The following is a 14,862-nucleotide window of genomic DNA, read 5'->3' on the forward strand; positions in this document are numbered from 1 at the left end:
TTTTTCAATTTGCAAATTCAATCATGTTGTGAATTTCTAACTATATTTATAAATCAATGCAGAATGAAAAATGCAAAGAATTGTCCCAAATTTTTGCCTCAGTAAAATAATCAATTCACCAAGTTTTTTTTTTTTTTTTTTGGTCCAAAAATTCTGATAAATGTAAACCATTGGTGCAATATTAAATATTGCATACAAAACAATGTTAAAGCAAAAAAACAAATTGGATATTAGAAGCTGAACCCTTTCTGTTGCACCAAACATATTTTATCTGCTATGCATCTCTTTCAAAAGAAACCATGTCCGAGAAAATATTAGCCTAACGTTTATTCCCAAGTGTACCATCTGTATTAACTACCTTAACTAGTAAGCTGGTCTCCTAAACTGCGATGAGAGTCTTAGCGAACTGAATAAAATCCTTCTGACTGAAATAAATGGTCCCTGGACTGCAATTTTGGACACCCCTGATCCTAGTGTGTTCACTCAGCAGCCATGGTCATTTGCCATTTCTCTTCCCACTCTTCTTCTATTGGACTGCATACTGCTATATTATGCACACATAATTACATAAAGTACATCAGTTTTATTAAAAAACTTTGTGACTCAAACTGTGCTATAAAATCGACACAAGCATGCTTGATAGATCTGGCTAATAATGAACCAGCAGACGTTTCTAACCTGTGTCATATTTAGAAGATGCTTGTGGAATGTTTTCTTTCAAAATTAGCCCTTAACTTCTCATGAATCATTTGTCAGAAATGTAATTAGGAATAGAGAATGAAATATTGCTCCATGATCATTTTTTCTTCTGTTGAAAGGGAAGGAAAGGTTGGTTAACATCCAGACATGGTGCGTCTCTGGGGAGATGTAAAATGTTACTTGGTCTTCCTCGCTTTGTCATCACCAGGATATTACTGGAGCTGGACGTCTTCCTCTCTGCGCTTAAATCGCAGACTAACTCTGCTCTCAGTAGTTTATAACTGCAATGCTCCAGAATTTCTGGCCTAAATGAGCAGCACATAATTATCAGATTAGTAACAGTATGTCTCCAAAGCTTTCTACTGACTCGGTTTGGCTTTTTGATAAGGAGTTGCAGTTTAGCCTGAGAAAAGAACTCATAGGAAGGAATGTCTTTCAGACAGTAAGCAAAAAAAACAAAAACAAACCTGATACAAACACTGTCACTGTTTTCCATTCTGTGATTGTGCAGTGAGGGACATACAGTTTATGAACCACACCCTGAAAACACTTGTTTCCTTATGCTTGTTTTTTGTTGTTTTGCTTTTTGTGTGTGTGTGACAATTTTCAATAATAATCTTCATAGTTCTTGGGGTTCAGACAGTAGAGAATGGCGGCACCAAAGGAGAAGATGGTGGATCCCCAGGCCAGCCCGTAGCCCCAGTTGAACTCATGGTACACCCTCAGGCTGACTGTTTCTATGAACTTGATTGGAAACAACACCAAGCTGCAGACCTGAAGGACCACTGCAAAAGGAAAAGGAGATCCATAATGAACAAACAAAGGAACCAAAATAATAAAAATGCAACAGAGATAGTCACTAAATTCCCACAGAAACCTACAGACCTGCAGAGAACAGCATGATGGCCACAGGCTTGTAGCAGCGACCCCTTGAACCAACGCACAGGGAGATCAGAGCCGTGAGGAGCGAGAGCAGGGTGAGGGCGGCTCCCCCGAGCAGTGTGGCCAGTGTGGCGATCTGCCAGTCTGAGAAAAACACAAGGTGCATGCAGGTAAATGAAAAAAAGGCCATCAATAGCCATGTTGCTATAAGGAGCAGACAGATAAATAGACGGAAAAAAAGGAAGTAGAGAGCAGTGTGTCTCAAGAAAAAACATTAATGTCACAGTTTGAGAAATTTGTCAGGAAATAACGTTTCTAAAAATGTAAAATGCTTAACTTTAAACTCAGGTCAAACTTTTTTTCTGTTACAAATGCTACAGGGTCTAAAATGAGATACAGGGTGCATATATGTAGAAGCACCTTCTCCTCACTGTTATGTAAAGTAGAGGATCTAGGATCCTGTGGGTCTGATGTTCTTCCAAAGGCCTTTATAACCTTGTTTGGGTTTCTGACATCCTGAACTCTTTTAAAAACCTGAAGACTGAAATACTTGTCTTGTCAAATTAACCATTAACCTTCAAATGGGTAATTATTGGCTGTTCTAACAAGGTTATAATCCAAAAAACACATGGCCAAATTAGCACACAGAAATGTAATCTTCCTTATGACCAACTCAGACCTAAAACTTTCAGGAAACTTGATGGTAAAATGGAGGATTAAAAACAGAAGCACATTATCAACGTCAATCAATATCTTGAATCTTTTACACATCTTTAGCCGGTGTGAAAACATTTATTTTTCTGCATTTGTGACAGAAAATAAAAATATACTATGTAATTGAGCTGGTGGTGAATAATCACAGTATAAACACAAAGTATTTCTGGTTCAGAGACTGGTAGTGTTGTTAATGTCCAGGCATGTTTTTATCCAAAGCCTCTTGGGATCAATGACCGGAGGCAGATAAAGGAGGTGAACCACTTAGGAGACAAGACTCAGTCCCAACACAGCTCTCTCCAGTTTGACAAGAATGCTAAGCACAGATCTCAGCATTTTTAGTAATGACTCTCAGTGCAGAGGAAAGGTTAAAAAAAAGGGATTCTGTGAGAGGTTAGCTCAGATAATGAGAATCTCTCCATGCTCCCTAGTTAATGCCAGCACAGCAGCATGTTCTGCAAGTTGACTAAGATTCCTTCCTAATAACCCTGAACTGGAAATAACTGATGGCCCAGAGTTAAATGAAATGTAAAGGCCCTTGCAAAAGTAAAAAAACAAAACAAGTACAAAAAACAAAACTTAGCTTTTTCCCATTTGCACCTTTTTTCCACCAACACAAAACAAGGCATAGAATAGAATAGAATAGAATAGAATAGAATAGAATAGAATAGAATAGAATAGAATAGAATAGAATAGAATAGAGGAATACTCTATATGCTCCGACAGTGGGGATATTTATTATTTTTAAAACAAACAGGCAATATGCAAACACAAAGTAATATAAAATTAGGAAAAGACCAAAAATAAATAAAGGTTAGAAAAGGCTATATAGCTTCTTAAAAATGTGAATACTTAGAATAAATGAAATATTTTAAAGATAAACAACAACCTATTCACACACGTGAAGAAAAACACAAAATAAGATTAAAAATTGTGCAAATAAAGGTAATGATTTACAAAAACACTCACAGAGCAGATGAATAATAGGAACTACCAGCATAGTTATAAACACTTATTGGGCCTGATGGAACGATGAAAACTGAAAAGTCTAATAGCTGGCAGCAGTAGTTTTTCATTGGGGATGGAGACATTGTGCCAGCTGCTACTGCGTGTTATTTTAGCATCCTGGGACAGAGCTGATCCATCGGCTTTCCCTCAGCTACAATAAGTGGAATTGTGAAGGGGAATAAAATTGCTGTATGGGTTTTCTTTTTCTTTTTTTTTTTTACACAGAATGAAGTGTGAAAAATGTGGCATACATTTGTATTCAGCTTCCCGTACGTTGATGACCATAAAAAAATTCAGTGTTAACATTTTTTCCAATCAGACACAAAATTACTAAATGGATTCCACCTGCGTGTCATTCAATCTCAGCATAAGAAAACCGCAAAGTATTTTACAATCCACCATCTAGGAAAAAAAAAAGAAAAAGTATGGCACATCTGCAAACCTTTCTAGATGTGGCCATCCACCTACAGTAGCTGATAGGGTTGGACAATTAAATGCAATTAAATGGCAGGTTGCAGTAATATACCTAAAGTGAGTTTGCAACCACACTGTCGATAGAGAAAGATGCAGCTAGCTTGCAGATTCATGCCTGCAAATAGAAGTTAGCACTTTTACACACAAACCTTACAGTAAGGTCTTGCAAAAATTGACTCTGGAAAAAACAAGCTCCCAAGGTCCTAAATCCTGTAGTAAAAATTGTATATGATTGTGTTTAGTGCAAAAGAAAATCAAAATATAATCACTATCGCAATATTTTTATCAAAATAGTTGAGCCCTAATAGCTGAAATGCTGGCGAGGCGAGCATTAATCAGAGAAATGAATAAGAGGATCACTTAGCATTGGAGAAGCTGCAGAGAGTCTTTGCTGGGGATAACTGTTGAGCTTCAATGAAAGAAGTGGCAAGAAAGCCAGATGAAACCAGAATCAAAGCAAAGAAACTATGTGTGTCAGAAAACTAACAAAGAAAGTCTAATAATACCAATCTGTGGATGTTTAAAGCAAGAAGAGACAAAATCCAACTTCTGAGATGTTGGACATACATTTTCAGGTATTCTTTTCTTTTGGTTTACTATTCATTTTCATTTGTTAGGAAAACAAATAAATGTCTATATTTTTTCAATGTAATAAAAGAGTATGAATAAGCAGCTACACTTTTCTCAAGCATTGAAAAGCAATACGTTTTTGGTCCGACCTCTTAAAACCAGGATTCTTAATGATATTACATCAGACTTTTAAACAGCCACTGGAGCAGGCTCCAGAGACAGTGTTATTGTTTAGAGATAAGGCGTCTTTTTTATTTTTTCAGGGAAGCAGGAGGTTTATAGGTAAACATGAGGAGGATATTATGGCGAGGAATCTGATTACATAGGAGGAAATCATTTAAAGCACGGAGGGTGGAGCATAGCTTTCACATCAAAGCATAAAAGGAATCAAGTTCTCTACAGGCATGACTCAATATAATAGGTGTGAGCATTCAGAGACTGCGTTTTGAATGGATTTTATCTTTTGTCTGCCTTTTAGAGAGGCCAAGTAATATAAAAAAAAAAAAACCATTGAGTATTGCCAAAAAGATTCCCTCTCTGTCGGGGCATAAAATCATCAAAACATGTAGGCAGAGATGTGGAGGGGCATAAGCTGCTTAAAGTTCCCACTTCTTTTGGAAGAGAACTTTCTTCGATGGGCCAAGGAGCTCAAATATGAACGTAAATCAATTACTTCTGACCAAATATGGTGGAGGATTTGGGGCTTATATAATTGGCCGGGTCACCACAGGATGTTGGAAAGAGCTCACTTCATGTTACACAAGTTACACACCACGACCCCTCGCTGTTCATTGCCTCTCAGAGTGGGTTACAGTGACTTGACCTGCAGTTGTCGCAGTGCTTTGTTGCTCTGATATCTTTCCTGGGTCGGCTCACTGCCTTCGGCCTCCGGTCGGTTTCAATTGGCTCGGTTTTATCGGGGGTTTACGAAAAACAGCCGGATGCAGAAAGTCGTCTCATCTCAAATTTGGAGCGGAGCCTACTTGCTGCACAAGAAGCACAACCAGACATGGGAGTGCTTCAAGGCTCCGACAAATAGGAAGTGCCAAACTATTAATCTGTGCCCCCGTGTGATGACAGATGGAAAAGGAGATACAGTACAGGAAAAAATCTGATCTGAGATTTAATTAAAGTTCCCGCCTGTGCATTTGAAGTGTTAATGGAGATAAACCTTCCAGGTCTCATATCAGTTACTTTGTCTTGAGCAGATCTGTGTCACTGAATAGCCCCAAGTATCTTCTTTTCACTTTAAAAACCCGCTTTGCCTCAGATCAGTAGACAAACGGCGCTTGGATCAAAATGCTCTGTTCCAAGGCCTTTGCAGCCACCTGGATGAGCAGTGACCATCCTCTGAGAAAAGATGAGCTCCCAGAAATGGGATCAATATTACATTATTAATGTGCTTTGCCTTCCCTGCCCCTCACTGAGCTGGACTGTCTCACATGCTGGCGCCACAGTGTTTGCCTCTTCTCACACCAGCCTGGAATCGACACATGCTGCTGTTACAGGACTGCCCCACATTCCAACTCTAATGTTGAGCCTAAACTTGTTTAAACTTCACCAACAACCCCCCCTCCAATCAATGTGTGTGTTAATGTGAAATAAATATACCGTGGGAGTTAAATATTTACATATAATGTATAAAAAGGCAACTTTTTTTCTGTTTCAACCACTAAGAATTTGCTAAACACCTAAATGATGATTGAATGATGTTATCTTTTTAAAGCCGAACATTTGAATACCTTCTTTATTATTTGGTTGAAATGTTTTTTAGCTTATCTGTGTAGCTTGGATGAGAAATTTTTAGCATCCTTCCCACAGTTTTTCACAGCGGTTTCCTTGGACTTTGAGTCATCTTAACAGAACCTGTGTCTGGTTTAATGATATCCTTGCTCACATGTCTTTTATAACTCTAATTTAGGGATGCAACTAAGAGTTATTTCGCAAATCGATTAATCTGTCTGTTATTATTTCCATTAATCAATTAATAATTGGATAGCAAAATGTTCCCTTAAGCAGATTTTATTAGAATTTAAACCAGGTGAAACTAAAACTTTTTAATTTGAGGAGTTCTGGATAGAGCATATTGAAAGATGAAAACTATTTTTTATCCAAAATAGCAAAAAAGTAAAAAAAATCATACATATATTTTTACAATTTTGATATAATTAATGCTCTAAGTGCATTGCTCTGCCAAGTTAAGGCATGTGCTAGAGTTGTTGATTATTTCAATTATTGATTGATCATAAAAAATAAGATTAAAGGTGTCATCCCTACTCTAATTACACATTTTCTATGGGACACAGACCAGGGGTGTGGCTACTCCTAAACATTGACTTCAATCTCTGTAAGCAAATTCTTGGTTTGATTGGGCCCATTGTCAGTTTGAAGGACACATCTATGGACAAATGCGATGCACAATTTAAATTTTGCTTCAGTATTTAAACATAATATGATGTGATCTGTTTTGTGGGCTCATCATTCTCTTGTGAAGTAAAATGCTCACACAACATAAGGCTGCCCAAGTGCAAAGGTCACTGTGACCAAACGGTTTTAACAGGTCAGAGGACAAGTCTCCAAAAATGAAAGGTATTTCTCTGTATATGCATTGACAAGTTGTAATCTGAGTGTTCATGTTTCTTTTAGAGTCAGACTCTTGTTATTACAAGATTCATTTCATGGGGAATCATCACACTCCTATCAGCTTCACCAACATTTATTACTGGGGAACAAGGACTGTCCCCTTCCTTAAGGATATACCTGCCTTAGGAACAAATGGCGGTTTAACCTCCTGGAATCTAAAATTTCCTCAAAATGAACTGGATTGTAAAGGTAAAGAAAAACTTGTATTTGTGTCCTGGCTAAGTTTCCTCCTCTGTCACCATGGGATCCATTTTCACTGCTTCGTCAATGATATGCAGGTTTACATCTTATCTAAACCGACCGTTGCCATTCCTCCAACCTCCCTCATCATCTGCCTTGATGACATCCGAAGCTACATGAGCAGGAATTTCCTAAAACCAAACAGCAATAAAACCGAGGCCTGCCTCATCAGCTCCAAATCCATCATTACTATATTACAGTACACCCCTGCTCCAACTATCATCGTCAACAGATTCCTTTCCCCCCAAGTCAAGAGTCTCTGCGTTATTCTGGACAGCACACTTTCATTTGCACCTAATATTCAAAATATCACCCTTACTGCACTCATTTGTCACATCCCAGATTCACTATTGCAATGCCCTATAGTTCCCTCCAAACTTTTCCACAGACTGCAAATCATTCCGAACTCTGCCACACAGATTATAACCTGTAGCAAATCACTGGGCCACATCAACCCCGTTCTTATTGAACTTGAATGGCTCCCCGTACAATACCATTGACTAAAAAAACTTCTCCTTACCTACAAAGCTCTCCATAATCAAGCCCCCACTTACCTCTGCGACCTCCTTCACACATCGTCTCCCTCCAATACCCTCCACCCAACCTCTTCTGGACTGTTAACCAACCCCATGTCACGCCTCAGTACCATGGGTACCGAAGCCTTAAGCTGCTCTGGATCTCCCTCCCCCTCATACAAAAGACAGCCTGACACCATCACATCATTCAAGTCTGAACTTAAACCCCACCTGTTCAAACTGGCTTACTCGCTGTCACATCGGACACTAAGCACTTCACTTGTTTAAATGTTTTTTGATGTTTCCAGCTTTTGTTTCAAAGGTGACCTTGAATGACTTGAAATGTACCTCCAAATAAATAATATATATCATTATTATGTCACACAAGGAATTAGGGTGTTTAAGGTGTAGACTTAAAATGCCCACACAAGTGTGCCTCCATCAAATCTAGCCAATCAATAGGTTACAAAGCCATTACATTGCTAAATTAATTTTAACTTTTTAAAACGATAATTTGTGGATGTACACTATGGGCTCTATGCAAAACTTCACTACTCCCTGAATGTAATGCAGCTCCTTTCTTTCCTGGCTGTGTCTCCTACCCCTATATCCCTCACTCACTATATTGAACGGGTATATAATAAAATATATGATGGACTTTTTAATGAACTCAGTTATCTGACCGTTCAGACAGTTGATCACTACTTTTCCCTTGCTCATATAACTCCGCCTCCACTGCGCGATACCTGTGCCATCTTTGTTTTTAGTCGTAGGTGACAGCAGGCCACTGTGACAGCAAATCCCATAATGCATTGTGAGGAGAGCTCTACACACAAATCTTTCCGGGATATATCTTCTCGTCTAGCAACCATGGATGATCACTTCTTTTCAAGGTGCATTGTGGGAAATTTTGAGTCCACTACTCTTTCATCCACTAGACCAGAGGTCTTCAACAGGGGGTCCGCGACCCATAGGGGGTCCACTGAGGTACTGCATGGGGGTCTGCATGGTTAGTTGATATTTTTATATTCCCCCCCTGCAATTTTTTTTCCACTAATTGAAATGTCTTTAAATACTCAGTAACATGAATTCAACACACTGTAGTAAACAGATAAATGGAGGCAGAGGATGTCTTTCAGTCATCAATGCACACATTCAGCGACACACAGGAGCTCTTTCAAGCTGGGCACCGTTTCATTCACAACACCTGTCCCATCAACCAGGAATCAGAATCAGAAAAACTTTAATAATCCCAGGGAGAAATTAATTTCTTTACATTACTCCATCAGTAATAGAGCGACTATAGGACACAATTTCATACAATATATATAGTTAGGGGGTCCCCGCTCCATCTCGCCATCAGTTTGGGGGTCCTTGGTCTGGAAAACATTGAAGACCCCTGAACTAGACATTCAAACACTCATTTAAAATGGCGCAACCACTATATAAGGGGTGTTCAACTTTTTCTCAAGAGATACTATCCTGCAAATTTCTGATGCAACGAATATGTTGATTTTTCTGTACCATACCTCTGCTGAGCTGGTGACTGAAAATTTTGATACAGGCGGTTTAGAGAAGAGATGCATCTAAAAGTTACAGGATAGTAGCTCTTGAGGACTGGACTTGAGCACCCCTGCACTATATAGTGCCCTATACAGTGATTAGGGTAGATATTCAGACACAGCCTTTCACTACTGGATGAAGTGATTCATCCAGGTGTGCATGGCGTCAGTAAACATGACGAAATTGGCCAAACATACCTGGATGAATCAGTTCATTTTTTTGTGCATATACCCATTGGCTTTAAAGAAAGAGATGAAAATACTTAAACCTATAATTTTTGTAATCTATTGGACCAAAAATATATAACTTTTGAAATAAAATAATATTCTCTTCATAAGGTGTATTGTATATCTAGTCTTCTAATGTAGCTTTTTTAACAGAAAAGCCCCAGCGTCCTGTTTTCTTTCTAAAAGTTCAAACATATCTAGGCAGCCAGCTGCTGTTTCAGACTAACAAGATTAGGTTTATGCCCTCAGCATGACACCAAGTGAAAACTTTAGCAGGGTTGTTATGGGGAGAAGGCTAGAGGAAGAGGGTAGAAACTGATTCCTGGACCTCAAATCAATAGTCCCGACCCAAGCAGAAGCTTGGAGAAATGGGAAGTTTGCTGCGTACGTTCACTGTGGCACAATTCTGCTGCTGATAGCTGACACAGAGACTGCATGCCTTTATGTGGCTCCGAAGTGCACTTTGTCTGCGCTGACTGAGGAGGAATGGGGGCCAGTGTGACCCATCTCAGACAGAAAGAAAACATTTTGTCAAGCTAACAAAAACACAATTCACCACGCTGCACGCAGGAGGAGGCCAGAGGCAGAGAAGAAATTGAAATATTTATTGGCGAACAGGCTCAAAATGTTAAACACCCTCAGAGAAATGACAGAAGAACCAGTGCATGCTTTATCATTTACAATTAGATCTGATTTTTACAATGCTGAAAAAAAAAAAAAAACAGTTAGTGAGGGCTGCTTTACCCTGAAATATATCCCCAGATTAAATTTAGTCATCTTTTAGATTTACGTGGAAAAAGAAACAAAGAAGAGTGGTAACAAGAAAGCTATTGATCAATGAAATTAACAATAAGAAAGACAATTATGTTTTCGCTTGTATGTAGCCTACATTGAAAAAATAAAGCAACTATTTTTGACTTTAATAATTTTTTTCCATGTTAACATGGTAGGACATAAAACAATTGTGTTAAAGTAACTAAATATGATTAACTAGATACCAAAAATGATTGCATTATTTTTTCAGTGTGAAAACTGCCCTTTAACAGCACCCTGACGGGACATTGCTCATAGGAAAATATTGTAGTGGCTGTGTTATATTGATGCTCACTTAGGGTCCCCTATAAAGACACAATAAGGAGATTTGTTTTAACATAGAAGATATATTTTTGCCTTTGACCCTGCACTGATTACCATAGCCTCAGCTTTCAGAAAGACTTTTACACTGCAGATCAGACACTGACTGTTCCTGACCTTCATAAATAAAAACAACCCTGAGCTATTACTTTAAGGAGTTCAATGTTAAGAGTTTAACACAGCTTCACATCCTCAAAAATATGTTTTTTTTTATCTAAGAATAACTAATTTGTAATAATAGCATCATCCAAGTTATTAATCATCTGGGATTTTATTAAATAGTGTTCACATAGATAAAATTTTAAATGATGACTCAACATTTTATTTGATTAAAGACCTATGGGCTGTTGTAGACCATACAGCCCAGTAAGGGGACAACATGAGGAAGACCCCTAAAAGCGCTAAAACCAGTATTTCTCAAGTGTTTCAATTGTTTCCCTGGTAACTAATCTCCAGGCATCTGGATCTCTGGGGAGCTCTGTGTTCTGGGTTGCCCTTGCTCCTTGGCCGGTGGAGGAACCCACACAAAGGCTCATTTTGTGCGCAACAAAAGGGCAAATGAAACTCCATCTGGAGCGCTCCCGGTAGGATAGGATTCCCACATCATTCTGCGCAAAAAAAAAAAAAAAAAAAAATCATAAAAAAAAAAAAAAAAAAAAAAAAAGTCCAGACAGAAAAATCTAACTGACCTCTCAGCATTTTCACTCAAGGGTAAACTTTGATTTATTTTGTTTTATTTTGTCTACTGCCATAGAAAAGCGCAGCCCAAACGCCCCCTTAACTCGTGCGGTTTCAATTAACTAGAGAATAATTGTAAATTAGGCCAGATAAACATTTTCTCTGGGTGATATTTTATCATTTTACCCAACTAAATCGGTTCTGCACTGATCTGCCTGCTATAGGATCCTTTGTGGCCGCTGCGCACATTTGAATATGAATGTGGGTGTCTGTTGCACCCCCATTTGCAGACCCTAGGAAACACCTAAAAAAAGTGGTGCATCCGAATTAAACTGTGGATAAGTCCCTCTAACATGCGCGTCTTTCTCACCAGTAGTCAGCGTCTTGCTGCAGGACCAGTCCACGGAGCTGACGGGTTTCCAACAGGACTCCCACAGGGACAGGTAGTACTGGTCGTTCGCTGTGACCCACGCCGGGCTCATGATGGCCCCGGCATCCAGGCACAGCGCAAGGAAGACGCACACGAGTCCCACCAACTTCAGGGGCGTCAGCACCGACACCCGGATCTCCTCTGTGCCACTAACGGATGAAGCCATGTCCCCCAAAAAGTGTCTGGCTAATTCAAATGGAGAAGGGGAGAGGAGAAAAGGGGCAACATTGGAGGGTTTGTGTTGTTCCTATAGTCTATGAAGTGAGTTATATCCAGAGTGAGGATGAATCCCCCCTGTCAGTGCTATAGGGTCCCGCTCATTAACTGCGCGTCTTGCTGCTGCGCGCAGTGCGCTCTGCTGACAGGACCCTCCAGCTGCACATTCCTAAAACACTGTGCTATACTTGCTGGGTCCTAGTGCCTTTCTGTAGGTACTCCTAGTTAATATACCAGTCACCATTTGCTCATTTTAATGCAAAAATAATCTGTAGGACCGTAGTACGGAAGAGGATTAGGGCCACTGGAGAAAAAAAAAGTTAACTGATTTTTAAATTTTATTTCAGTTTAGTATGGGGAAAAAAAGTCATAATTTTGACTTTTTCCCATACTAAACTGAAATAAAATGTAAAAATCAGTTAACTCTTTTTTTCTCCAGTGGCCCTAATCCTCTTCCATACCATAGGCAAGGCAAGGCAAGGCAAATTTATTTGTATAGCACAATTCAGTACAAAGACAATGCAAAGTGCATTACATGATTAAAACATAGGAAAATAAAGCAGAATCAAAGCAAGTAGGAAAAATAAAAAATAAATAACTAAAATAAAAAATGCAGAAACAAAAAAGAACATTAAAAACAGTTGGACTAAAGAAAAATAAAAAAGTGGAACTAATGATGTTTCAGTTGAACTGTTTAACTAGAACAGTCGAAGGCAGTCCTAAACAAATGTGTTTTTAGTTTTGATTTAAAGGAACTCAGGCTTTCGGCACTTTTACAGTTTTCTGGAAGTTTGTTCCAGATAAGTGGAGCAAAGGAACTAAATGCTGCTTCTCCATGTTTAGGAAAATAATAAAATTTTAACCTTTATTTTAAAATAATGTTTAAAGAGGCAATTGGCTACATATTTTACAAAGTAAACCACTTTTATGCAGACTTAATTCTTAACAAGAACAATTATTTATTTATTTTTTACATTTTTTTGAGCAATGTTTAATTTCTTACAAAATGTTCTTAAAACTGCATGATAAATTATGTATATAATAGTTCATTTTCATGCCCCCTTTTTGTCTATCCCTCTCCCTCAGATACAGAGAGAACAGCTTACATAGCTCATTTATTTTATAATTAAACTTTAATAATTCTCTTTCCTCAGGGAAAAACCTCAGAATTAATCCATATTGATGAACACAGACACAGGCACACACAGATAATAATGCTTCAAAAGGGAAAAAGCTCCAAAGTCATGCTGGAAAAAAAAGCTGTTTATTTTAATGGCAAAAAATATGTTGCAAACTGATTTTGTTTAACTGGTGTGGAGAGTCTATGGCTTCCATTCATCTCAATTAAACTTCTCATTCACGAGTTATGATAAACTCAATTTTTTACTAATTGTTTTTATACATTAGGAAAGTAAAACATGGTTTGAAGAAAATGTTTTCTGTCTTTATTCTATACAGACATATTTATCTGTCCACTCAAGTCTACTTTATGCATTTTATACTGTGAAAAAAAAGATACAACAAAGTAGTTGCATATAGTTGCAGGTGGGGAATTGCCATTAGGCAATACTTGGCAAATTCCTAGGGCCATAAGTTCCTGGGGACCCCATAAAACTCTGTTTACATGTATGGTTAAAACAAGTATTCCTATTTAGTACCCCCCACCCCCCTTCAGTGTCCACCACTTTTTGGAAAGGTCCAAACAGACAGCAGCAAACCATTTGAAAAAAAAAACTATGCCAAGTTAGTGCTTTTGCCGCTATATTTAGTGACTTTTCACACCCCTCTTGCGCTTTTTTTTTTTTTCAAAAAAGTACCTAGTGCCAAATCTAGCGACTTTTTCTGCTATTGGAGAATTTGCCGACAATATATAAAAGCACAGAACTCTGCTCTCTAGAGCAAGTGGATCGGTAACCCCGCCTCCTGCTCTCCTCTATCTTGTCTGCTGTAATGATTAATGCAGCTAATATTTTATTCAAATGAAAAATGGACAAACAGATAAGCAGATCATGGCTTGTCTACAGTGAAAAGAAGGACTGTGTTTTTTTATTTAAGCTGTCGCCTTTTTGGAAACACGGGATGGAGCCATCGGCTAAGTGAGCTTACTGCTTGGAAAAAATCTATCATTCCTTGTGAGACGGCATTAAAAATCAGCCGAGTACAAAACATAGAGGAAAACAACAAGAAAATGGACAAGAAAAGAGGGGCAAAACGTAGAACAAATGATGTATGTCTATTCTAATAAAATTTCCATATCTGTATAATGGGTCTGTTTTATGTGTTGTATTCTCAATTCAGAGGGCCCCCTGCCTGTCTTTGCCTAGGACCCCACATTTCCTAAATCTGCCCCTGTATAGTTGAAATTTATTTTTACAGATGTAATATGATATTCTGTTGGAATGGTGGTTCCTTTAGCTCCCCTGTAGAAACCCTGTGTATCTGCCATCTTGGTTTCACTGACTTTTGTTTTCAATTGCAAGGATCAACAAATGGGAATTTTCCGTATGGGATGACGATGGAATAGCTTACATAAGATTTGACTATATGCACAAGTGGACGTGCAGATGATTTCACCTCTCTGAAACAGACGAACACCTTTTCCATAAACACAGGATGTGTAGTTCATTATGTTTGTTCCAGAAATAAAAAGCTACTCATTGCACCAGTTGGGTTTAAATAACTTGTTGCTAGAAGAAACATAAGTGCACATCTAATTATCTAATCGGAGGCTTGTAACTATTTGCTTAGTTCATTCAAGGTGGCCAGGCAGTGTATGATAAATTTGCATAATTTTATTGTCGTTTATCATTGTGACACTTAGGAACCAAGAGTATTTAAGGAAGTTTTTTTATTTATTTATATATATATA

The 14,862-nt window shown here is 38.3% G+C and overlaps 1 protein-coding gene across 1 annotated transcript; it reads right to left on the reverse strand.

Moving 5' to 3' along the window:
* Positions 1-1,288: 1,288 nt before the first annotated feature.
* Positions 1,289-12,113, reverse strand: tmem47 (transmembrane protein 47). Its single transcript, XM_015399985.1, has 3 exons — positions 11,718-12,113; positions 1,585-1,725; positions 1,289-1,484 (listed from the first exon to the last, which is right to left on the reverse strand). Exons 1-3 carry the CDS (start codon positions 11,941-11,943, stop codon positions 1,306-1,308), a joined length of 546 nt encoding a protein of 181 aa, XP_015255471.1. The 5' UTR covers positions 11,944-12,113; the 3' UTR covers positions 1,289-1,305.
* Between the last annotated feature and the right edge of the window lie 2,749 nt (positions 12,114-14,862).

Source organism: Cyprinodon variegatus, unplaced genomic scaffold, assembly GCF_000732505.1.
Source record: "Cyprinodon variegatus isolate N-32 unplaced genomic scaffold, C_variegatus-1.0 Scaffold30, whole genome shotgun sequence".
In the NCBI taxonomy this organism is placed as follows: domain Eukaryota; kingdom Metazoa; phylum Chordata; class Actinopteri; order Cyprinodontiformes; family Cyprinodontidae; genus Cyprinodon; species Cyprinodon variegatus.